Genomic DNA, 27,732 nt, shown 5'->3' on the forward strand with positions numbered 1-27,732 from the left:
TTTGTTATTGCTTCTACACCTTACTGTCTTACTGCTAAAACTTTACATCTTGCTAAGAATCATATCTCTGACAAATTACATTTTTTGATGCGGAATTGAAAAATTGAGTCAGTGTAAATACTCATAATCATTGTGCATTAGTATCAAAGCATTCAGCAAATCATGCAAAAGGCACGCTCACCACAGGACTACTTCGAACTGAGCTTGCTCTTGAAGAATAACTGTATTCAGATGGCTAAAGAAAAGTTATGAAGGAAATTTTCACAATTTTCATAATTTTTGTCTCCAGAAAACAAAGATAATGAAAGAAACAACCAAAAGCACTTACAGTGCGAGAACTATATGAGCTATATAATCCATCACCGCACAAAGATGCCTGAGAAAGAGGGAATGAAATACCATTTATAATCAGTCTCAGAAATAATTGTGCCACACTCTTACACACTTTAATGTTCTCTATCTTGTCCCACCTATGCATTTTCCAGTTAACATTATACTTTTTGAAAGGACAAACAATTTTTAAAAATGTCCAGCAGCATTTCCTCCTATTATTAGGGATGTCTATTTCCAATTATAAATCTACGAATTGCCTTGAAAAATAGCCAAATAGTTTTTTAAAAGATAAATTCTTATCTATTTTCAGAAGAAAATTAAATTAAATATTTAAATTGCAATTTGGTTTTCACTGTTCTGAAGCCTTCAAAAGTTTTAATCCACCCTGGGAACTGAAGCTATATTGTACACTTATCCGTTTTACTTTGTGCTCACCCATGCAGGTTTTCCTGAAGGAGAATGTTTCAAGGTGCAAAGCTGAAATCTATTTATGCAGTGTATAATAAAAGCAGCTCTGGGCAACACACTTGGGAAAAAAAAAAAAGAAATACTGTCTCATGCTGCTTTCCCCCTACCTATGAAGAGTTCTCTAGTAGAAATTAGTACTATATGTAATAGCAGTCATTATGGTCTTGTTCTCCCTGGATCTTCCAATGATTTCTCAAGAATAGGCACAAAGTAAAAAAAGTTATCTCTGTAATCCAAGTGCAGAACAAGACCTCACTAACGACATAAAAACATTACATAAAAATACTTGATGATTTTCTACATAGGCTTAGCATGTCTCTAAACGGTAGCATAGGTTGGATTTGAACTACTATAGCAGCAAAAGGCATAAAGTTTCAGGCATGCATGTCACTTTCTAAAGACGACAACTTTCTGTAGAGCTACCTTAGCCATTCTTATGGCACTTCTAGCTACTTTTTTTTGGTAAAGATGCAGATTAGGTTTTCATCCTATTAAATTTCTGTATTATTATTAAATTTAAATATGGCATCTTATTTGAAAGTATTTAAAATGTATTTGCCATAAATCTCTGTAATCTCCTGACAATGATTTTTCTCGTTCAAATGCTTAACTTCTTTAAATACTTTTTTTAGTATTATACATGCAGTTATTTAGTATGCTTAGATTAACTTGTTCTAACCCCAGTGTCTTTCAGCATCATTGTTGTATTCATAAACTTTATGCTTGTCTGTAAAAAGATCAGTAAAACAGCAACAACTAAAATACTTTAAAGAGGCAATTTAACAATGTTAAAAACATTAAACTGAATGCCTCCACAAAATGACACACACAAGCTGCAGATTATTTAAAAATATGAAAAAGATGCACATGTAATACTGTCAAGCCTCATGGCCATACAATACAAATTTAAGGCAACCATGCAAATGGTGCTTACGAACCAAACTGATACTTCTTATCAAACCAGTGTTTACAGAAGGAGACACCTATGAAGAAAAGTGTAATTTTATATTTCTGAGGGCCATTCAAACATCTAAAGATAAGCAAGATGTTATTTTACATTGTACTAACCCTGTAACTCCTAGTTGTTGCCACTGGATCACTGTATAGAGAAGATGACTGTATTGTGAAGAATAGAAAAAAGTTAGAAACACTTTTTCTGCATACATTGATTTTTTTAATCTATTGCTCTATATTCCCCAAAAGTTCTCAAGATTGAAATACTGAATATTACATCTATAGTAGACAGGAACTTTAAGAAAAATGTGGATAAACACTCCAAGAAAACCCATTATCTTTGAAATCATAATCTAAAACATTACCTAAAGCTATCTGGTATTTTTATCAGAAGATTTGTAGAAGAGAATGATAAAAAATTAAGTAGTTTTCAAAAGACACATCAAGTTCCTCTAGCTACCTATTTAAACTTGACCATGACAGTAGCTGCTGTACTAGAAGATACTACCCCTCTCACAACAGACCATTGATTTATCATTTACATTACTGTAAAGAAAGTAGTATATTGGTGCTAAACTTTTAAGACTTTTTGTTGTTTTTTTAAAAATAGGACTTTGAAAAAGCAACTGTCACAGTTGCTAGTTGTTTTCTTTATATCATACAGCAATCATGAAACAAGTTATTTTAAATTTAAAACCCCACATATGCAGAACAGAGTAACTTGCATGTTATCCATACGTTTTATAAAAGGCAACCCCTAAAAGCAAGACATACAATTGTAACTACTATTAGCTGTAATAATTTGCAGTGTTATAGAAAGATAGATAAAAGTTTGCTTCATACAGCATGGGTAAGCAAAAACAAATATATGTAATTTACAGAAGTTAAAAAATTAATATAGGAAGAGGAGACAGACCCGAGTATGGTAGGAAGGAACTGGTTTATTATATCTAAGGCTGCTATAATTTCTTTGATCATAGTAAATTCCACTCTGTGAGGGGAAAAAAAGAAAGGAGAAAACAAAGGTTGCATCTGTAGATCTTGTAAATAAAAGTCTTATCTCAACATTGCCCAAACATTCCCAAGCTTAGAACCAGTACAGAACACTGTAAAAATCCTCCCTATGTTGACCCAAAATCAATATAACCTTCTGAAGTAAGTAAAGCATAAAAAACCCCCAAACTACTTATGTACTCTGTAAATCAGCATTATCTGTATTTTTAATGCCATGCCCAAAGTGGTAAACAGTTTGGGTTTTTCCCTCCCTAATAAATAAGAAAACCCTGAAAAGTTTATCTAAACCCTGGTAAGTGCAGCATGAAATACATGAAAAACATACTCAACAAAACTTGCTAATAATTAGTACAATGATTTGCTTGATCTTTTTTTTTCCATTAGATACCACCCTGAATGAGAGCATTTGGGGAGACAGAAGGACACAAATTCCTAAGAATTTAATGCGGGATGGATGTTTATGTGATCAGCTTTAGCCTGTACCATACCACTGTTCTTTATACCCAACATGCATGTTAAAAGCCTAGCAATTATACTTTGGCTTATTTCTGTTGTTTTTTGACACTTCCTACGTAAATTGCATATATATGCATATATGAGGAAAAAAATTATATACACATATAAAGAAGGAAAAACAGAGAGATGAAGACATGGCAAAGAGTAGTGCTTTCAGCATGTAGTACTTTGTATCTCAACAGGCCACAGGAGGCAGAAAGATTCGTATCACTCATTTCAGAACTGAGGGAACAGGAAAATAGCACCTCAAAAGCGCACAGAGAAGTGCTGTAATACAAATGATTATTAGTAAATACAAAAAAGATTTCAGCCTTGTCTCAACACAGGCATCCACTGCTGCTCTGACTCCCCCAAACCCTGATGCAACTGTTCATTCATCAGTGCCAAGACCCTCTGAAAAATTACCTCCAAAATATTTAATTTCTTGGCACTATATTCACATATATTACACGCTGAACTTTCTAGATTAGTTTTTGGAAGACCACAATAATCCACATGCCTTTCTCAACAGTTCACTGGGTTAATGTCAAGGTTTATGGTAAATTCAATATGCTTTACATCTACATTTAACATTTCTCTAACTGATAAGGGACAAAGTGTAAATAATAGAACACGTATCTCCATCCTGACTGAATAAACTTTAATCCAGAGAAGTGCCACTTTTAAATATTTCCAAAAGCCTTCCCCAGGCCTCCAACAGAATGTAATTTCTATTAAGCTGGTTCTATTCATGGGATTCCACTGCCATGAGAAGGGTTTCAAACACTCAACTTCAGGTCAGAATTTGGTCAATACTAGAGGTTTCTTTTTTCCTGAAAACATTTACGCATATGTCAGCAAGCTAATAAATTTATCCATAACTGTATCAGTATGTAACGCTACACAGTTAGTATATTTATAATAAATATTATAGTAGAAAACTAACCAACAAATCTTTACGGGAATAAGCAGCTTTCTTCTTTGAACTATGAGATTCACTGTAAGCATGACTCTAAGAATGAAATTTAGAAAATTAATACCACTATATAACAGCCTCTTAAAATTTAAAGAAGATAAACATAAGGATTTAAGGTTTTTATTATCTACAACAGAACCACAGAAAATTCTAACTACATGATTAGAATAATAGGCCATACTTCTATCACTGTGTAAAAAAGACTGGCAAGTGAAACTATAACCAACCTTATCCCTGATTAACACAGACTTGGCTTAAGCCAGAGTTCACATTTCACAAAAAAATGTAAAACCAATAAATAAACTAAAAAAGCTTAATATTACAGGCTATTTTAATTACTATATTGTGTTTGCCTATCTGTAGCTAATTCATATAACACTGCTGTTTAAATAAATTCTGCTTTTTAAGTTGCTGACATATTCCTTTTAGTGGTACTTGGTGCTTGTCATTGCTTAAGGAGACACACACAAATCTCACTTGGCATAATACCAATGAGAACGTGATGCACTCTACTACCACTTCATAACAAATAAGAAGGATTTTTTTTGAAGTTATAACAAATCACCTGCTTTTTGTCATGACTGAAATAATTTTCCATTAGATTAAGTTAAAGTTTCTATACGGAAATGGAGAATACAAACACATGCATACACAGACTTTTTTTCAAGTATGTCCTCCAATTCTAATCTGTATGTCACTTCACTACGAAGTTCAGAAATAACAGATAAATACTAGAAAGTGCTTACAGTAAAGACAGCTGTCTGTAATATGTGACTTCATTAGATTTTCTCCCAGAAAAAGCTTACACATGCATTCTACGGCAAGTGTTAGAATCGTACTGCTATTCTAGGTCTGAAAGTGCGATAGTACAAATTTATATACTTTTTAAAATCAATAATTCAAAGTAGCTAGTTAGTGCCATTACACCCTAAAAACAAAACACAAAAGCAGTCTTCACTCAAAGACATGCAAAATGTTAACATACAGGGACCGAGTATCTTGTAGATCTATCCTTAGCACTGTCATACTGAAGTAAGAGAAAATGAAATTAAAATCATGAAGTTAAAAAACCAAGGGATATAAAAATTAGCTTTTTTCAAAGAATGACTAAAAAGACTTAAAAGGGAATTACAAGAAAACATATTCTACTAATTATGACAACTTATACATGAAGGAATGCCATTCATGCAATCTAAAGGGCATTCTGAGGCTGGAACACTTTTAAATAAAAACTATTTTTATTTCCCCCAACAGCATTCCAGTTCCTGAGATAATTTTGGACAGCAAGAGGTTACATGAAATATTTCATGTGGTTTTGGTAACAAAACTTTAAATAATTAAGCACAGTCTCGTACGGTAGATTGTATTAAACTGAGCCAGTATTTGTTAGGTTATGTTGTAAAAGGCTCATCTCCACACAGGCAAAGAAGCCCAAAGGACCATCAGTCAGCCCCCCTGTGCAGGTGTGAAATCCACCACCATGTGGGGGCTCTCTGGGGCACCTTACAGACTGAGGGAGGTTACTGCCTACAGGGCATGGAAGACATTATGGGATGGGGGGCAATAGCATCTTGGGATCAGGGGAGGAATCAAAGGTGGGGAAAGGGAGGGATAAAGGTGTCTTCAGAAGGAGCAAGTGTGTGAAAAAGGTGGAATAGTAGGACAAAAGGGCCACCTGTGTGTTAAAAAGATTTCTGGTCTACCAAATTTGGCAACTCTTAACAATACTTATGAAAACAGCTTTGTAATAATAGCTTAGCCGGTGTCCTCATGTTTCTTGTCACTCAACAACAGCAGAATTTGTAGAGTTTATATATTAATTTTTTTTTTAAACATACAAATCTTACATTTTCAAAGCAAGCTTGTTTTTTCCAGTTCATTTAAAATTCCACAGGTATAACTTAGCAATTCTGACTGTAGGTAATATGTAATCCAAAATGTTACTAGTATCATCCTAAGCTTTCTTAAAACACAAAACAGAAATTGAAGGTAGTTTGAGAACATTACATGATATATTAATAGCATGTTAGAGTATTACCCAGTGTAATTGTCAACAAGAGTACTGAGAGGCTTACAAGAAAAGAAAAATTTCTTCCTGTCTATTGATGTCTGAAAATTCCTTCTAGACATCAAACACCACAAATTCCCTGGTTTTTGAATTTATATTTGTTTATAAATTAATATAGGCCAAGTTTACTTCATATTATTTCATATTGTTTTCATATTATCTCAATAGTTCCAATATATCCAATATTCATAGTATATTAAATAATAATTTAATATTATTAATGTAATTTACAGACTACGGTACCTTTTTGTATTGCTAAAAGTATTACCATACAGGACCCATAGGACACTGTATCAGTTTCAACCAACTTAACTTTTTTTTTTCTTTTTAAAAAGAGTTTTTATCTTTAATTATTACCTACAGATAAGCAACCTTGCTACCAGAGAATGGAGACAGATCACTCAGATAATCATTATCATCACAGCACTGAACTTACACCTTTACTTAACTATTAACAGCTTAACAGTCTATACTAACAAATATTTAAATTGCCTAAACTAGGAATACCACAAAATATACAGAAATACCCATTTCTGAAAAAGTAAAATTTCTGTTTGTATTCAATCCTTGACTGTAGGACTAACATCGCAACATAATTGAGAAAAAAGGTTTCTTGCCGTAACTTTTAGCAACATCTTTGTGCCTGTCAAGGTTGATGCACAACCTTTGCCGCTTCATTTTACTTCTCTTTTGGGCACATTAGAAGAGGAAAAACTGGAGACATTAATTCCCTTCAGACTTGAAATTATCTTCAAGACAGAACACTTATCACTTCACACTTTCTTTGAGCCCTCAAACTTGCTATCACAAAGTGTTCGATTACATCAATCACTGCAGCAGTACAATTAATACTGTTTTCTATAAAGAACCATGCTTTCATCAAACTACTGCTGTGGTAAGTAGACACAGAAAATGTTATAAAGTGAACACATCAGAGCATGCTTATTCCAGGCTACACACCACAAAATCTCTCCTTCTGGAGGTACTTGCTCTGTTCCTGTGAGACCCACTGACATCCAAAGAATTCTTAAAAATAAAATTGTAAAAATATATCAATACATAAAATAATTTTTAAAAGTTCTAATGGTAACTGTTAATCTTCACTGAAAGGCACAAAATAATGAAGGCAGTTGAAGAAATTCTGGGTAAGCCCCCCAAAAATGAGCTCATTTTTCTGCTGAGTTCAAACCCTATTGTTTAGTCAAGGGTAAATTATTTAATCTCCATCTTAGGATATTCTGTATGTTAATCAAGGCAAGATCAGATCTCAGCAAACCTGTATCAGTTCACAAGTTTATAAGTGTTGCCACATAGCATATTTTACATGCTTTTTCTGTAAACCATTTACTGTTTGCAAAGTAGTCAACACTACCTGATTTAAATGATTTGGTAAAAAAACCTGTGTGAGAAATTGCAGAAACACTTAACACCAGGACTTGCAAGACATTACACAAGATTACATTTAATTGCCAAAACCTTTTAGTAAGTGACAATCACTTTTCTTTTTTTTAAGTCACACAAAGAAACAGCTTATTCCACCTTCCAAAGTAAACAAAATCAACGCTTTTATTTTAGTCATTTGTCTTTCTCCTGGCCTATATATCCAGATCAATGACAAGCTGATTTCTAGGCAAATCTACTAAAAACAGGAAAATGTTTACAAACCCTCAATGCAGCCATTCTCTACCACCATATATGACCTAAAGAGGATATAGGAGAGCCTGTACAATACAAGAAATACTTCTATTAGCAGTCTTTGGGATACCTTGCATCACTCAGGTAAGTCTTGGCCACTAATGAATAATATATCCACACATTCTCAAGAAAATATAACCCTGCATCATATCGAACTTCTTCAAATTGTATCCTAAGGTGCTACTACTTTTTCTTCCACAAATATTACAGAAACACCATAATACTTAAAGTGCAAGAAAAGAAACAACAGTGAGCAGAGGACCATCAGCATCAGTTTGGAATGAAAGCCCAAGTTACAAAGTATTACTCATCTTCAGTAAGTAGCATTGATTCAGGATGACTCTGACTCAGCAGTAGTATTTACTTTATTAAATGAAATTTGCCTCTTTGCAAAATATCTGAGACAGATAGGGAAAATGGGAAAGAGATGATTTTTTTTTCCCATTAGACTTATCTAAACGTTACCAGTGTGTGATCATTAATAGAACCTTCACATGTGACTATGAAATGTGATGTGTAGTAGTAATCATAAGCCAACTGACAACTTATGTAAGAATCTTAACACTCTACCACTTCAAGACGAGCCAATTAATTCTTACTATTGGCAATATCTGAAGCCCGAGTACAATTACTCAGCTTTTTAAAAAAGAAATAAATCATATTAGACTGGAATAACACTAAAAGATGACACTTAAAACTTGTCATTATATATGTTATTCCAAATAACTAATTGTTGAACTACATATATTTCCAACCAGTCTTCAAACATCACTCAAATTTTTTCAGCAACAAAAATATACTGTAAATAAATATACGTAGAAAAGGGAAAAAAAGCACAAGGTATTTATAGTAAAAGCATAGTAAAAGAATTAAAATGTGGCAATTGAGATTATTTTTAAATGCAAAGATTGAAATACACAAAAATAAACTACCTTGTTAACATTGATGGAAATAAAATACCAGATGAACTTTAACTTTATATGTGACTTAAAATACTGACTCTAAAACTGCTAATACTTGGAAGACTTAAAGCACCATCCGCTTCCTAAGAAAATGAAACCAAACCCCCCTTTTTTTTTAAAAAGGCCATGATGGAAAAGGAGAGTATACAGTTAGAACACAAACCAAATATGAATGTCGACTGGACCGGTGAGAATACCTGGCCCTCTCTGAATCTTCCTGAGAAAGAAGAAATGCAAAGTTATTTCATAGGAGGGGGGAAAAAGAAAAAAAAAAAAAAGAAAAAAAAGAGATGACGACAAAGTAAAAGCAAGCAAAGATGAGCAACATGCTGTTAGTACTTTTAACGCTATGTGTTATTTTGAATAATCCATTGTGGCAAGTGAACTCATTCAAGTCAGAAGAACTTTGATTTCACCTGATTTGGGTAAGTATGCCAACACACTACATTAGGAGATGTAAATAAGGGGGGTTAATATAATTAATAATTAGTGTTCAGTAGTCAATTTTCTTCTGATTACAGTATTAAAAGCTTTACAAAATTACATTAGTAAGAAATTTACTATATAATTACTACAGTCAGATTATGAACATTTTACAAAGTTACTTTAGCCCTAATAGAGATGATTATTCTCAAGTTACCTCATACATATTTCAGATTTTCTCCTCTATCATAGGAACAAAGCTTCTTAAGCAAATTCATCAATTTTAAGTTCTATAGGCAGTTCTGCTCTACAATGACAGTGAAAATAATAAACCCAACTTGTAAAATTTGGGGGAGGACAACTAGCTAAGGCACCTTAATATCTTTTGTTCTGTTGAAAGATCAGAGAATGTTCATTTTGGCTCACACAAAGGAATATGTGAGAAGCATCAGGACAAAAATAGAACTAATTTAAAATAAAAAATTAAAATGTTTAACGTGCCTTAAGCTTCTCAAATTTTTAGTTACAGTAGGTAAGCATGTTAATAACAACCTAAGTTTTAAACTACCCCATTTGAAGACTACAACGGGGCTCTAGAACTAGGAATCCTTCCTTAAATTACTCACTTCCTACAGTTTTCAATGTCAAACTATTCTAAAGACATTCTAAAGTCAGAAGTTCAGCCTCCAGATCATAGATGGGATATCCAAACTCTAAAGCTGGCTTTCATACTGCTTATGGTCACATGGTTATTTTCTACATTATCATTGGATACATTAACTTGTTTAATATTATTTTGTGACATTTCAAAAGGCCTAATTAATACTCCGCAGGAAAATAATTTCCCAAAGAGGTTCATTTCATAATAACGTTTTAGTCTTCCTCTCTATAGTGTCTGCTTTGAGGTTTAAAATGAATATTTATGCTATATAACTTTTCAACACGGTAAGGTCAGATCACTGCCAATTTTAAATATACCTCGTGCCTGTGGTCTAAATGAACAAATACCGGTTAATAACATTTGCAGCTTGCATGCAGACAGTTTGCTGTTTATATAAGATTCCTCTTAATTGCCAGTATAACACCCCAGCTAATAATATGCTCCTATAATGCAAAACTTCAGCTTCTGATACAATTTTCTGTACACTTCTGTTGGTAATTTACTTAGGGTAACAAGTCTGTTCCTGACATAGAATCAGAAAATAGAAAGCCAGTGTTAAGCATTCAGCATATTCAGGTCAAAAGGATAAAGTACTACAGTACATATTGTAAAGATAGCTGCTGCTGGTAGCTATCAAGCTTGATTTCTAAGAATTTAAGTTTGAAATATGCACTTTATCTAAGACAGATGTTACGTCTCCCAATCCAGGAAGAGAGTGCACATCTCCTCAGAACCCTCCTGCAGTAGATATGCCTTTTACGAGTGCAAAAAGAAGGTGGCATTCAGTTGGGTGCCATTAATTTTGAAGTGAGATTGCTCACAAATGCAGTCTGTGTTCCACAGTTTGGAAACCCTTGCTCTCCAGCATAAAAGCATTCAAATGTGCATTCCAGCAAGAGATAACAGAAACCTTTCTTGTTCTCTAAGTGACATGACAACTAATATACGCACAAATGTCAGCTAGGCAAAGAGACAATATAAAGTCAGCACAACTTTGCAAATAAAATTCTAATGACAGTCCTAGGATTTCTCAACAGAAGGACCGATTAACTGTCATGGAAGTTTTGACTATTTGAATTTATGGTTAGTCTCAGCATGTATTAATTAAATCGTCTTGATTCAAAGCATTCACACAGTGAACACTTCCCTAAAAACCTAAGAGACATCTCTGATCTGCCTTTTTAAGAGGCACATGAAGTTTGTGAAAGGAACTCTCTAAACAAACATTGCATTAAATTATTATAAATTGAACTGAAGCTTTTTTGGATTGTAACTCAACTATCTCTACTCCTTCCTACTTAGTGGATTTAATCTAAATAAATGAACAGTCAAATATTTTATCATTATTAATTGAAAACAAGAGGCAAGGGGTAAAAGGATGCAAGTGATGCATGGGGTCTTTTTTAGGGCTTGGGGTTTTCCAATCTTTTATAATTGACTTTTGTAAGTCATAGAAGTGACTTAATCATCAGTGAAAATACTAGCATTCGCACGTTACTCAAAGAAGAAACAAATAAATGTAAGTCTGCTAAGAAGAAGGAGTAAAAACCCCAAACTCCAGCAATTAACTGAAATAAAAACATTTACTATTGAAAAGATGTTTACCTAGATTGAAACGAATGTAATTTAATTTTAAATAGATTCATGACAAGCCAGCACATGGTGGAAAAAAACCTCCCAACATTTCATTTTAAGAAAAGCATCTGATTTCATAGTTTGTCTTTTGCTGCTATAAAATACCGTCCATATCACATCTATATAGAGTTTATACATATTTGTTTTCAGTAACAGAACACTTTGAAATGACACACAGCAAACCATTAGTAAATTACTTCCTCCAAATCCTATGTTAGTTCTCCGAGTGGCAAAAACATGCTCAACAGGTGGTTTTAGCCTACCATCCATTTCTGGATATGAGCCCATTTTCTATCATATGAATGCTGAGAAAACTACAGAATGTAAAAACAAAAACAAACAAACCATTTACAGTACAGATTAGTCACCACACAAAACTGGATTCCCAAATCAAAAATTTGGAAAAATCTAAATTAATTGCCATGTAATCTTCACTGTAATATCAGATACCTACAGCAGTTAGAAAACTGAAAGTATGGAATAATGAGAACCATACAGAATTGAGATAGAAACATGTTTTGTAAATTGCACTTGTAAATTACCCAGCAAAAAACCCCCCGAATATCGGCATTTATATGGATTTGAATGTAATCATGATAAATAATAAATCTCAATGCATGCTATGTCAAAACCTGAATCAAATGCAATAACCATGAAATAACCAGTCTGCTGAAAATCTGGTTCCTAGGTTTGTTTCTCAAGAAATGCAACTTTTTTTTTTTTTTTTTACAGAAATGTGTGGAGCAACATACAACCGTATGTGTAAATATTATCCCAATTCTATTAATTTTTTCAAAATAAAGGTCCTGACAATAAGTATTTATTGTGCATACTTTTGGTATAATCCATATGGGAAGAAATTGACTGAAAACTGCATATGTACAGTCCCATATCCAAATTAACCAGTTACTACGTATAGCGTAAACACATTAAAAACAGCGCAAAATAATTCTCTCCACTTTTTCATATTTGTTTAGCCTATACATTAGGCAGTGTACATTTTGGGTACAGTCATATTAATTATTTATGCTATGCTGCCAGTTATCCATATTTACATGGATCTCTTGCACAGCAACAAGCAGCAAAGAAACTGCTATGTATTAAGTAATTGTTCTTATAAAAGCACAAAAGTCACCAGCTGACTCAGCCACAAAGCTAGTCATTCAAATCCAGACAATATTAAACTTCATATTAGAAGTTGAAAACTGTTTCTCTCTATGTAAAATTATTTATGCAAGCCTGAGTTCTGGACATTGTCATTATGTTCTCTCTTCTGCTCATTTAAAATCAAATAAGCAAGCCTCAGCCCTTTAAATATCTAAAGATAAACTTCTAGATTAATCTTTATCCAATTTTGATTGCTAGCATTGAATTTACTGCATTTGTTAAAGGTAAAACATCCAAGCATCTGTTTTGCCTGTAAAGCTAGAATTTAAAAATCACATTAAAACAGTTCTATTTTTCATCTGAAAGCAAGAGTGCTAATAGCCTATTTTGTATAGCCGATTTTTTTCCACAATACAAGTGTAACTATTAAGGAAGTTCAAAATGAATGTTCAGATTAATATTTTGTGAGGTGCTATCCACAGGTAAATACAAAGCAAGTTATCCTTTTAGGTATATAGCCTAAGGGGAAAGAGGAAGGTATGGGGGGAGAGAGAGAGAAGCTAACAGTTGCCTGATGCTGAAATACTAGCACGCAGCTGAATTACACTAAAGGACAAAATCTGATGCAAATACAGGAATAAAATACATTAAGAATTTTAGTAAAGGTTTGCAATAATTCTTGATGATTTACACTACCTCTTTTTGCTGTCGCTCCAGCTCTCTCATACGTATATCTCTTGCTTCTGCTCGAGCTGCCCGTTTGGCTGCAAGTCTGGCTTCTGCCTACAAGCAAATAGAAAATACTGAAAGTTAAACCCACATTTTTTGTATAATGGTCTGAGTACTCAATTTAATAATCTCTTCACAAAAACACATTAAGATTCTAACATCACAATACATAAGTAAAGAAATCAGAGTTCTCAGAATTAAATTTCAGAAGGGATATATACCTAACTCTTTACAGATATCATTACTAGTTGAAAGAATTACATGTTGATAAAAGAACTGAGTTCAAGAACTGAGTTCAAAAGTATTACTATCACTAAATCTAAAAATTCATGTCCTGCAGACTTTAACAAGATTTTGCCTATGCATAGTACTTAAACAGGCATGTATGCAGCTGCAGAATCTTTGGCCACACGAAGACGTTAAAACAAAAAAGAAAGAATCAAAACAAAGATATTAAACCACTACTGTTCATGTCATATTTAAAGGCTCTGCTATAATTAGATATTATTTCAAAAAGCAAACATCACTTAGAAGTTAATTACTTCAAACAGCAATCAAAATCAAATCCATTATTGGACCAAATGTAAGAAAGAAATTTAGGGTTACAGTTCCTCCAGAACGAACTTAAACATTCACCATCACCAAAAAGGGACTTTCCCTACCTTTTCATTCAAGCCTTTAATACTCCCAACACTCAGAATCTGCTGTGAGCCAATTTTACTAACTACCACAGCAGAAAGTTAACAACGACAACAACAAAAAAGTAGTTTTCTGCTGTGTTAGTGAAATGGCTTGTACAAGGGTCCTATGAACACCAGACCCAGCAAAAGGGACAGGCAGGACAACCAGTAGCAAGACCTTCCCCTTTTCAGTGGCAAAAAGCTGTTACATCTGCACTGCTTCTGAAACCTGGTTATTGGCAGATACAGCTATGTATTTCCTCCGCTCTCTATCTAGTCTCAACCAAAAAGAAACATATTGTCTTTCAGACACTAAATGCTACCTCAAATTTAATCAGTTAGTTAATTACATCATGCAATAATTTTGACATGAAGCTAGTTCTTGAGGAAAACACAACCTCAGTTTTTTCATGTTCGAATAATGAGTTGATGAAAATTTTCTCTTAAATTCTTGAAATATTAAACCACTGAAGACAAGTTTTCCACCAAAAATTCCAGTTTTCTATCTAGTGTTAATTAAAAACTTATGAGAAACACCAGCAGCCAAAATTTAAGAATTCCTAATATCCAAACCATTTAATTTTAAAGAGCCTCTTAAAAATGTAAAATTCAGTGGAATTTTGCCTTTGGTTAAGGATAATTTTTTTCTGCTTTTGCCACTATCACAGTATAGATTTATGTAAAATACTAGAGACCTATAAAATCCATGACAATTGCAAGTAACTATCTTTTACTGTGCTTCAGGAAAAAGGAAGGAGTATTTAACTCAGGGTTTAACTTTAAATTATGACTAAACTACAGGTACAAAAATATCTATCAAATAGTGACAAGAAAGAAGGCAAACACATTATAGCTTTATTACTTAAAATAGTTTGTCTTAACTTCAAATTACTCTCATTAAGATTGTTTTTCTATATTTTGCATACTGAGATGAAACGATTCAAAGTCTGTGTCAGCACTCCTGACTGCCACAATATAATCTTTTTTCATAGCAGCATAAAGCTGCTGCTCTTCCTACATGATGACAGCACACAAGAAAAGCAAGGGAATTCCCGTGCAACAGGAAGTCTTTTCTCACTTGCAGCCGCACTTTGTAATTGTCTGTAGTCATAGCTCTGCGCATATAAACTTTCACATAGACATGTATGCAGCACAGAAAGGACTCAAAGAGCTGATATGTCTGGGTTTAGTTCTGTCTATAAATCACCAGATACACGCATCTAGCCTTTAGACTCCAGTAAGGCCTTACTGTTAAAGCTAGAAAGTGCATTTGTTTACAGATTCATGCTAAAAATCAATCCACATTTCCCCACTTTCTTCTAGTCCTACAGCCAGAGACCTAACTTTCACATTCCTGCAGTAGAGGGGAAACAAATTTTCTTCCAATTTACTAAACCCTTCATAAAATACAGGAGAATTCTACAAACATTTGTCGTAAAATAGGTGTCTGAAATTGAGGAAAAAAATTATCTTGCCTTTTAAGAGAATTTTTTTAGCAAAAAATGGTTTGGTATTACATTAATTATTAATCTGAGCAACTAGATTCCTCTGAAAAAGTACACGATTTCAAAAAGACAAAGAAGATGGCAAGTTGACTGAAAGTGCAGTTCTTGGGTTTCCTTCACCAAACCTTATGGCATGAGACAAATCATATTACCATTTGAAAGGCCATCATGCTGAATATTTCTTTATTCTCAGCAGAATTGTTAGAGAGCAGACCTCATGTTATTAATAGAGCACTCATACAAATCTTGGTAACTATGTAACTGAAATTCAAAATTACCATTAATAAAGAAATAACCATAATTCAAAAGGACATAGTTTTCTTCCCGGGTGCTGCTGTTCACTCTATTGTCTTACTGAAGAAAGCCCATAAAAGTTGCGAAACAAATTTCCACCAACAAACTCGTCACAAATTAAATTCTTCAGCTATGTTGAAATAAAGTCTTTAAAGATATGCTAAGGGAAATACAGTGCCACAACAGCTTTGGATAGAGAACTGAGTTGAGAAGATGAAGCTGTTTGGACTGTAGAAGCAGCAGAGAAAGAAAATCTAGACTACTGTTTATTTTTTAGAAAAAAAAACAGCAAAAGGACAGGCAGTCATGTTATAATGCTTTTTCTAACTCAATTAGTATTTGAATTTAAGAGCATTCCAAATACATTGTTATTGCTTGCTCATAGGAGCTTGGGAGTCAGTCCAGGTTGCTTTCTACAGCTTGCATTAAACAAATTCCAGTCTTAGAAAACTACAGACTGGCCACTACAGTCTTGATTTCAGTTTCATTGCTCATTATTCTCTGTACAGTCTTTAGACCAGACACACATAAATAAAATACATTATTTATGATAAAAATATTACAGTATCATCTAATTGAAGTACAGCTTGTTAAAAAGTGATATAACATACCAAATTCCTATTTTCCTGAAATAAAAATTAAAGTGTGGATGGTCCAAGATCTAGCAAATCCGACACTTTATTTTAGAAGTTTCTAAAGGGGACTTCCAACTGCTATAAAGAAATGCGGTAGCTGAAGGTTCTTGAACACTTCAACTGCAAATAAGAGATGAGGTATCCAAACCTGTTAGCACCATATCAGTACACTTATACTGGTGGCTAAAATGAAAAGAAACCTCTTGGTTATATATTCTGGAGGACAAACAGGAGCCATAAGGTATAGATGTGACAATTTTGCATGGAATTTATTCAGAGAAGTGACCAAGAAAGGAGATAGAGGACTACAGAGAAGATCTTTGTAACAGAAGAGATTGGGTAGAAAGAAAGACAAGGAAGAAGCCCTCAAGACTTTGGATAGGAAAAAAAAAAAGGACTAATTAATAAAGGGTTAATTAATAACTAAATATGTGAATTTTTTTTGTATATGAACACACTCATACTACTCCTTAACTTTTACCTTCTACCCTAAGGACAAATATGCAATTTTAAACCAAGTGCCATATCTGCATTTCTTTGAGCATTAGCTCTGCTCTGAGTAACAAAACAAAGCCATCTGTTCATCACTGAGTTCTGGAATTCTTCATTTCAAAATAGGTACCAAAAAGCTTCACATGCAAAAAAAAAAAAAAAGTAACGTTTCCTTGCACCTGCATAAACAGCATTTCATTCTAGAGGAATATGATGATTCTGGCTGTTTTCAAGCAGTTAAGCTACTACCTTGAAGCAGTACTCACTTTGATTTGGTTATTTTATTGCATACATTTAGTAAACATAGGGGTAGCAAGAGAATATTCTCCTTCCATTACAGGTGACATGGTCAGTTTCCTCATTTTCACCTAAACCCTGATTACTAACAACTACTTACAGTCATTTAGAAAACCATCTCTGCTTACTTCATTTTTAACATTTTTTTTTTCATACATATTCTGCCACAATCTTTTGAAAACCTTTCAAACCATTTTGTCTCAACATTGAAGGATAAAATTTAGTTCTTCAGTTAAATCCAAGATATTTTTGGCAAGAAAGAAAGGAGAAAGGGAAAAAGACCAGATTTTAATTTGAATGCCTCTGTAGAAATTGAGTCTGTAGTCTCTCATTTCTGATGTGTTTTTTCTTAGTCTCTTCACAGCAATGATCAAGTTCTTCATCAAGTTAAGAAGCATACTAGTGCACAGAATTGATATGGTAGAAGCTGCCCTACACATTGAGCAAGAAGCAGCATAACATCTGTCTCCATAGTGTAGACAGGCATCTTTCTCCTTCCCCTTGCTTGCAAGAAGGAATTCGCTAGAAAGCAATAGTATTTTATTTTTAATTTTCATACTGTAGAGGTCATTCATTAACTAGTTCAGATTCAGCATAAAAGCTTCATGAGGAAAAAATATAGGCTATACTAAAATATGCTATTCACCTCTGAAAAAATACGAATGCTTTTCATTGAAAAATCAGAATTATTTTGTCATCATGGGCTACATACAATACATATAACTCATTCCCCTCTCTGTCAAGGGATATGCAGCGTTTACAGTCCTGCAGTTTCCAACACTGGAGGCCCAAGCAAGGAAGGTTTTCCTTCTTCCACCAGACAGCAGCAGTGAGGGCACTGGCTACCCCTGCCGAGGTACCCGGCTCCCTTTCTCCTGCAGGGTGTTTGACAGAATTATACCAGTACATTCTGCCAGCTCTGGCAAAGCACCAGGATAAGCATTTTAAAAACATTCACCGTATTTCTTAATACACTACTACACACTGCACTATAAGGTTTCTTTCATCATTTCTTATTAAATGAACATGCATTATTTCTCTCTTCTGTTGCTCGTTTTGTCTGTATTCTCATTTCCACGCTTTTTGCCCTCCTTATCTCCTTACTGTCTCAAGAACGCAAGGCAATACCACCACTCGTGCCAAATGTATTTCTTATGCCTCCTCTGAAATGTCTTCCTTGCACTTACTTCTGATGTGCCTTACTCTTTCTCCAGTTGTCTACAAAGCAAACACTATAATCGACAAAATCTTAATGTTTACATGATTTAAAGGTTTAGAATTCTTTATTTCTGATGTCTCTTCTTCTTCTTCCATTTATTATACAGATCCATATATAGATTAGAAAATCTCTAGAATACCTTATCTCCTATAAAATATCCTTAACCACTATTGAAAACAGCAGCAAAGTTTTTAATTAATACTGAAGTAGAAACAGCTGATGGAAAAATATTTAAGTGATCTCTTATTAAAACATAAATTCAAAAATCATCTAGCGTCTACAAAGACAATCTCTGTATGAGGGTGGGGTTCTTTGGGGTTTTGTTTTCTTAAGGAAAGCTGAAGCTGTATGCAGAGAGAAACATGTACTGAACTTTGAATAGATTCAATACGACAAAGACTATGTTGTTAACCATTTTGAAATTCATGATATAGCCTTCAAACATTTTGAAATATTGAACTCTTGGCTTTTTCTACACTGGCAATTAAGTAACATAACATTTTTACTAAAGTAAGAACAATTGCACTCTACTCAAAGAGTGAATTTTAAATCCAAATGAATCTTTATTCTCTCCCATGAGACAACACCTCTTAAAGAGTTTCCAGGCTCCTGCTATACAATTAGAGGAGAGTCATGAGAATGGTTCCTGAAAAAATACACACAAGATGCTACAAGAAGGAAATGAAATGAACAGTGACACATTCCTTGTCCACAAGCTCTAGTTCTTTGTCATCTAGAGTTATTCAGCCCTGAAGAGTGGAAGAGTTGCTAATGCAAGCACGGAAAGAAAGGATATAAATGTAAATCCTGATTGTCCCTTCACACTGCTACTTATCGGGTTGAGGCTGGTGAGATGACAAGAGTCAGACTCTTCTCACTTTCTGGCATGATGTTCACTGTATCTGAGCTTGAACTGAAGTCAACGTAACAACACAGAAGTGACTAAAACTTTTGCTGTGGCATGTAAGGCTGGTCTTGGAGAAAGAGGTCTCAAGTAATCGTAAGAGATGCCCAGTGATGACAGGTTACTGCTGCATATGTAAGATGAACACAACAACTTGTCTGCAAATTACAAAGACAAGCGAAGCAGCGATGCAGATGTCAGCTGAAGATACACTGTCCACAAAACAACTTTATAAGCAGAGAATCTCCACAACAAAACCACAGGGAAAACAGATCTTGAGATCATATCAGCTGTATCCAGTGTAGACTGTGAACATAACCTTGAGAATATGAAACTCAATTTTTATATATTTGTTAAACAAAAAGGATTCCCGCATAAGAACCTAATCTTGACAGGAACCTGAAGTCACACTAGACAATCCCCATCTGTTATTTGGAAAGGCAGAACTTTCCACGAGACAGAAGAAACTGTCTTCCATACCAGCTGGCTTATTGTCAATTTGAGAAAGCTAACAGCTTCAGAATCCGTTACAACAGCTAAAGAAGGAACCAGAAGGTGGTATAAAGGAACTCTTCATATTTTCAGGAGAGAGGCATTTTTTAATTTTTTTTTTTTAATAAGAGATAAGCTGACTTCAGATTAACCTTGCTATAATCAGAAAACACTGGCCAATACTCCACTTTAATGTAGTAGGGTGCATTTACACTCAAGAATTCTTACTTTTCTCCTTGCAGGGAACACCTGGACGATATACCTACACCTGTTCCCACAGCTTCTGAAACAAAAATGATAAACTGGTAATCCTCTCTGTTGTACCAAGGTAAGACTTCCAAACTGATCAACTGCAACTACTCTTACTTAAGACACTGAATAATATGGAGAGTGCATTGCTTCCAGAAAAGGATGTGTAGATCCCTGTCCCTGGATATGTAAATCACCTTTACTCTTCCTCAGTTTCAGTGAGCACAAGGGAATTCAGTGCTGGGAAGGATAACACACAACAGAATACAAAGTAGGTCTCAAAGAAAGAGGTCTGGTAACTCAGAAGTTCTTGGAATAAGGCAGTAATTCACTCCAGTGTGGATGTTTTAGCATACTTGTGCCTTGTTCAGTGCAGAAGCATTGCAGAAGAGCTTGTCTCAATGCAAACTCCCACAGCAAGGAAAAGATATGAAAGAACTCTCTACATAACAGTGCTAGTGCTATAAGAAGCAAAGGGGAGGAGAAACAACTGACAGAGAAGTTTTCTGATGCAGAGGAAAGATGCAAAACATGAAAGAAATCTCACAAGGAGGAAGTAGTTTGACCAAGCCCTTCAGATCCTATGCTAGTACCCTTGTCTTCCATTAAATATTTTCATATGACACATCAGATTCAACCAGTGCAGAAAAATGACTATATAGAAATTATTTTATTGGATCAGTACCAAAGAATTCTTTACACAAAATTTCCTAGAAAGCAGATGTTTGTTGGTACCAAAAGGAAGATATCACATTTTTTGGACATGTCCCATAGAACAAGGAAATCTCAATTTTGTCAAATTAGCGTGGTGAGAAAGAATAAGATTAGTGCTTTCTGAAATCTGAACTTTTGGAGAAAAAAACCCTGAAACTTCATACGCTACACTAGAAGTCTTTGCTAGTATTACAAACTCTGATAATTCCTCGTGCTATTTTTGGACTGCTCTGAATCCCAGAATACTTCTATGCAGTTTTTCCATGCAGATCATTCTGAGTGCTTGCCTTTTGTTTCAGCATATTCTGTTTACCATCTCTTGATACCTAGAACACCTTTTAGGAACGTTTTCCTCACAAGACATCTGACTTCTGGATTACGGGACTCAATTCAACTGTTATAACATCTGCTAAAAAGGTAATTTCAGAAGAGGAAGTTGAGGAACAAAACACTCTGACAATAAAAAGATAAGCAAGCCATGTTGCTGAGATAATGGCCTCAGAATGGCAAAGTACACCTACTCTATATATTCATATGCTGAGAACTGGCATGCCCTATATCGGCACAGTAACTGAAAACTTTTCCACAGCCTCAAATAATAAGGTATATGTATGGCACAGTAAAATCAGATGTTATTTAAAGACAGAACTTAGTTCCTCTGCTGTTATATCCCAAGAAATGCATTCTGTTCCTTTAAAGTAAAAGTTTTCTTTAGAATAAGTTGGGTAATACTATGAATTACAGCTACCAATTAAATGACAACAGCTGCTGACATGGGATCCAAGGGCCAGCTTCTCCTACACAGACGAAGGGATTAACAACCTGACAGTAGTACCTATTGTGATAATACTGTATTTGTGATGACATACAACTTTTCACACTCTTTTAAAATTGGATAACAGTTTTAAATTAAGACTTAAAGTGAAACCTGGATATGGCCACACAAAAGAAGAAATGGTGCTATACACAACTTTGAAAACATGTAGTAAAGTTGATAAACCATTTTATTCTGAAATACGTTGAATTCGCTTCTCCCTAACAAGCCATGAAAGTGACCCTCGAAATACAGAAAAATGCCAGAATATTAGAAAGGGAAAAAAATAATTCCAGTAAGAAAATCAGAAGGAACATTTAGAACAATTTAATTCAAATAGGTTTTAAGAATTATTAATAGACATAAAACAGTTAAAGACAATATGAAATGCCTACCCGTTAAATGATAATGCTGATCAGCATAAAAAATTTTAGTTATCTTCAGCAGATTTGGATTAATATCATAATACTGAATAAGCTTTATGAGCTTTTGAGCAAGTTATTTTCCAGCTCATTTTTGACAGAAGAGGAGGAAAGACTTAATATACATTAATCCCTGGAATAGACATATTCAACTTGGTTATCTCGGCAAGATAACACCTCTAGCTGTGAGACCTAGTATCAGTTTAATTTAGCATTAAGGGGGAAAAAATGCTTTCATTTTTGTTTAATTTATGCTCATGCTCAAATTTTAATTGAGGGGGGTAGCAATCATAGAATCATTAAGGTTGGAAAAGACCTTTAAGATCATTGAGTCCAACCATTAACCTAGCACTGCCAAGTTTACCACTAAACCATGTCCCCAAGTCCACATCTACATGTCTTTTAAATACCTCCAGGGATGACTCAACCACTTCCCTGGGCAGCCTGTTCCAATGCTTGACAACCCTTTCGGTGAAGAAATTTTTCCTAATACCCAATCTAAACCTTCCCTGGCACAACTTGAGGCCATTTCCTCTTGTCCTATCCTTGTTACTTGGGAGAAGAGACCGACACCCACCTCACTACAACCCCCTTTCAGGTAGTTGTAGTGAGCGATAAGGTCTCCCCTCAGCCTCCTTTTCTCCAGCCTAAACCACCCCAGTTCCCTCAGCTGCTCCTCGTAACACTTGTCCTCTAGACCCTTCACCATCTTCGTTGCTCTTCTTTGGACACGATCCAGCACCTCAATGTCTTTGTTGTAGTGAGGGGCCCAAAACTGAACACAGTATTCAAGGTGTGGCCTCACCAGCGCCAAGTAAGAGACGTAAGAGAACAAAGCACCACAGTAATTTTAAGACAGTCAATACTTACTACACCATGCTATAGAGACCCTTTTCCCTAGGCTAAGTTGCAAGCTGATGTTACTATACTTGAACCATGCACAGAATACTAGAAAGAAACGTAAAGCCAGATTCCTTCTCCTTTGTTAACTCTTTTGCCCAAAACTGGGAGATGGAACTTGATGAGTGAGACAGTACATGACCCAGAGCCCCACACAGAACATATCCGGTAGGGCAAGAACTTCCATTACATTTGGTGTTAACAGAGCTCTCTGGAAAGTAACTAACTAAATTAATATGATTTTTTTGCTGCCAGAGCATTTTCTTAGCCTACAGTCTATGACAGCTACATTTGAAAAGGCATACAGAAGCTGTGTTTTCAAAGACCTATCACCTACCTATTTTGTCTTGCATACACATATACGTATATATACTATATGCACACATACATAGACAACAGTTTACATTACAAGGCCAATTAGAATCTGCATTTTGCACTCATTTTGTCAACTAGGGTGAGCTGCTTTGTAGATAGCGTAGCTCAAAGCTTCTGTATACACTTGTATACAAACAATACTAAGGCTTTTGTTTCCAAGTCACACCATTTCCTCCCAGAAAAGCTCAAGTCCAAATAGATGTCTGTAAGACTCTAAATTCCAGCTGCCTCCTCCCTATATCCTGTGGGACAAAAATTCCCCTTTGTATCAACTTCTTGTTTATTACATTTTTGGCTGGTTACCTCCAGCTGTCTATTTTTCAGGTGGTGACTCTGTTAAGAAAGTCCTGGTATAGCATACATGTTAAGCTTATTTTGACAGAAATGTGACTTCACATTTGAAATAAAATATATTACAAATACCTTTTAATAATAACTATTACTCATTCAACACTAATACACTATACTTACTATCTTAAGAATAATACACAATGCAATGGGATAAATGTTGGAATTTTTTTTTAGTTTTAGACCTGAGATAGTAATTGGATTTCTCATTTATCTTTAGCTAAGCATATACCTATCTGTAGAAATATCTGCTAAGCTTAAGTGTGATCCCGTGAAGTTACACAAATCATACAATTAATACATCATTGTGACATTTCAGTAAATGTGATTTTTTTTGATCAAAAATACTCCTAGTTTGTATTAATTGACATATTTTTGGCTAATTACACTTTTTAATGCACAGCTTAAAAAATTCAATTTTTGTTTTGATAATGAGATTGCTTTCATCTCTATTTCTGAATTTAAGACAATTTGAAATTAACAAACCTCTCTGGCAATGTTACTCAGAGCTTCATCTTCTGCCGAAAACCTGTCTTTCACTGGAGTTCTCTTCCGTCCTGATCCAGGAGTTCCCATTTTTATTCTCTGGTTCTGTATTTGCAAAAACAGATGGGAAAAAGCTCAGTTTTCAGATCTGGAATTAAAACTAAACAAGCAATTCACACCCCAAAATGTGATAAATTTTCCAATTCTTTAGCTATATGATACTTCAGAAACCTACATGCCATTGGCACAAATTTCTCCAGTAGTTCTATTTCTGGGAAAACTTTATCACAAAATCTTGCAGCAGCTTTATAGAACACCACTGCATCCTACAAGGCGCATACACAGCATTTTTCTACTGAACAGAACCCATCAGTTTACCTACAGCTTCAAAGTTATACACAACTGTCAAGCACTCCTTGCTCAATGACAATACCTAGGTACCCTGTCACTTTTCACAACTCCTAAAAGTAAGTATCCATATAATTTTATGAACGTGAAGAAAACCTATAGGCAGCAATGTGTTCAAGAATTAAACTTACAGGATCATAAGAGCTCTCGCCAAAACAGAAAAGATAGATTCAGCAAACTTTTCAAAGCACCAAAGCAGGGAGGTGAGGCTTATTTACGTTTTAATGCAGCTGTTCTCATTCATGAACAAGAACAGCAATCGTCTTCTAAAGTAGAAGTTTTACTATCGTAGAAGTAAAGACATTTCTAGTCAAACATTCTTTTGCCTAATGAGATTCCTAATTTGGGAAATGGAGAAACATACTAACATCATATACCCAGAATAATACATACAATAGCCTCTTAGTCTTCTTCCAGAAACTTCTGTTATCAATTGCAAGAATATAAAAATCACCACCAAACCAAAATATAGCACATACAGCCACAGACAGCAAATCATTACTCAAAAAATAATCTAAATTAGTTTTTTCACATATCCTAAAGAAACCCTACTTCCAGACATCCAGGTCTTTCCAAATGTCGGGTGGCAGTCCAGCTATTTGATATAAATGAGGTAAGTGTCCCACACAGGGAAAACACCTTATTTAGAACAAAATTTTCTTCACGCAAATAGAAAAGGTCTAGAAGGGAACTACTATTGGCTATCCTTTTGCAACTGAACTGGTGCAAGAACCATCTTTCATACTGGGTCTAACCAGCAAACATTCAAGAATTCCTTACAGTTTAATCAAAGGGAGAAAATAAAAAAAAAGTGACAGCGGTATTCTTGTGCGAGCACAGTTTTTACTTTTATTTTTATACAGCAATCACAAAGCCAAAATACACTGGGGTACTTTCTGGCACTAAAAGATACCAAGTAGCATCACAGTTGTTTTTTTGGGTTTGGGTTTGTTTTTTGTTTTTTTTTTTTTTTTAATTTTAGCTTCTATACTTCTTCTCTCCTCCATAAGTCTATCCCACTAGTCCTCTCTTTTCCTTGCAGGCAGGAAGTTTTTTATTCTGCTTCAAATTCTGCAGGTATTTTACTATTCTTTAAGTGCTTAGGTAAGGGAAATAGAATATTTGCTGATGAGAGAAAAGACAACAAAGACTTGAAACTGGATGTCCCTCTTCTTAAAAGCTCCTGCATAGGACAGATGTAACAGTTATGCAATAATCTTACTCCCAGTTGCTATTCTGAGACCAAAACTAAACATACCCAATACTGCAGGTGCACAACAACTCCATTATGTAAAAAACCTTAAAGGAGAGCTTGCAGTGTTTGCAGACAAGCAGTAGAGGAATAAAACCACAGTATCTGAAAGGGCCAGAGAAGATGCAGTTCTATTGTCCAGTAACGAACACACTCCTGATGGAGAAGAGTGGACATAAGTATCCCCTGGATTTCATCCATTCCTCCACAGGCTGCTCATTCATTTTGTAGTGCAGAGTGGTTGGATAAAATAGAGGCATTTGGACCAACACACAGGACTCACCTGCCAGGAAGTGTTTTCACCATCTGCCTCTGGCTCATGGTTCAATTTATTTTTTTACTCCCCTGCAACATGATTTTTTTGCTTGTTTTGGCTTTAATTCTGGTATTAGGTAGCAGCACACTTTCAGGAAGAAATATGATTCCAGCCTCGTATCAGAGATTGGGATGGGTCTTGGAAGTAGGACAGCAGAGCTCAAACTCAGGGTAAAGGGAGACTGAGATAAGGCCTGGGACAAGTATTGCCACTATTAATCCACGCCGTAAGAGTCTGTCTTTTTAGTCTTAAAAAGAAGCAAGCAAACTTACGTGTTATACTCAGATTAATTTCGATATATACATGCAGAAAGCAGTTTGGAGATCTCTGTGGCAAAGGTTTAAGCTCAGAGCTACAGGTTGCTGCCCATCTTCGGAAGAAATGTCTCCAAAAAATCTGCATCTTTTTTCAGTAATTCTTACTGGTTGACTTCAAATAAGAAAAGCAGGTAGGGCCCAAAGCAGAAGTTGCATCAACACAAAATAATACGCCCTTACTACAGAAGTTTTTTCACAAAGTTATATATTAGCCAAAAAAAAAGAAAATGAAAAATCAGGAAATTATGTTATTACAATAGATCAGCTCATGTAAACAACAGAACTCAAACCTAGCTACTAAAAAAGGTCACTAAGCATGAAATGAAATTTTTTAAATTTGTATGTTGAGGGTTATATTTCTTAACTAAATATTTACCACATTAGTAAAAACTGCACAATAACTGCACATGCCATAGACCTGAACTGCATTTGTGGACATCCTTTAAACAACATACCACTTCTAAGACAGAACTAACTTTGGTTTGTTAATTCAGTGAGATTCTCTTAGCTGGCAGACTGATGCAGGGAATTGAATGTAATAGGTTATATAGCTATTTTTAGTACACCTACGTTCAGACTGACAGTAAGTACTAACGTATATATGTAGTGAATTTTAAAAAAATAGATGCTGATGCTTTAAATGAGTAAAAAGCACTTCATCTCAGTCTTGCTGTAGCATAATTGTGCCACAGTCACTGTGGAAGAAGGTGAGTGTGGCACTCCTGCCAGCCATCTGCCACGCTTCTCACCTAGGATGAGCACAGAACTCCTGACTGAGCCCAAACCCAAAAAACAGGAAGCAGGGACACGTTACTTAGAAGGTATACAGACACGTTGCCTTTGCCTACAAGGAGAAGTTAGGCAAGCCAAAGCTCGGCTGAAGTCAAAACCAGCAAAGGTTGACAGGGACAAAGAGGAAGGCTACTGTAAGAACACTAAGAACAAAAGAAAGACTAAGAAAACTGTTGGGCCATTGCTTAGTGACGCGGGGCACAGAGTGGGGGATGCTTGCAAGGCCCACCCTTGGCAAAATAGACTGGATAATATCAAATGTGAAGATAAGAATTTTTGTGTGTGCGAATCAAATATGCAA

At 34.9% G+C, this 27,732-nt stretch overlaps 1 protein-coding gene across 11 annotated transcripts in view; it reads right to left on the reverse strand.

The window, feature by feature from the left end:
• Positions 1 to 27,732, reverse strand: part of LRRFIP2 (LRR binding FLII interacting protein 2) — a 62,870-nt gene that overhangs the window by 26,013 nt on the left and 9,125 nt on the right. For 8 of the 11 annotated variants that reach the window (XM_069769969.1, XM_069769953.1, XM_069770001.1 and 5 more), the window contains exons 2-3: positions 24,347 to 24,451; positions 13,488 to 13,574 (exon numbers count right to left, since the gene is read on the reverse strand). In XM_069769969.1, coding sequence (XP_069626070.1) covers positions 13,488 to 13,574; positions 24,347 to 24,451 — 192 coding nt within the window. Of the gene's footprint in view, positions 1 to 181; positions 236 to 328; positions 377 to 1,739; positions 1,785 to 1,869; positions 1,918 to 2,671; positions 2,747 to 4,210; positions 4,277 to 5,225; positions 5,268 to 7,268; positions 7,335 to 9,128; positions 9,183 to 11,947; positions 11,999 to 13,487; positions 13,575 to 24,346; positions 24,452 to 27,732 lie in introns of all 11 variants that reach the window. The other 3 variants (XM_069769929.1, XM_069769930.1, XM_069769936.1) reach the window with 1 other exon arrangement.

The sequence above is a fragment of the Haliaeetus albicilla genome, chromosome 2 (genome assembly GCF_947461875.1).
Source record: "Haliaeetus albicilla chromosome 2, bHalAlb1.1, whole genome shotgun sequence".
NCBI classification, from domain to species: Eukaryota; Metazoa; Chordata; class Aves; order Accipitriformes; family Accipitridae; genus Haliaeetus; species Haliaeetus albicilla.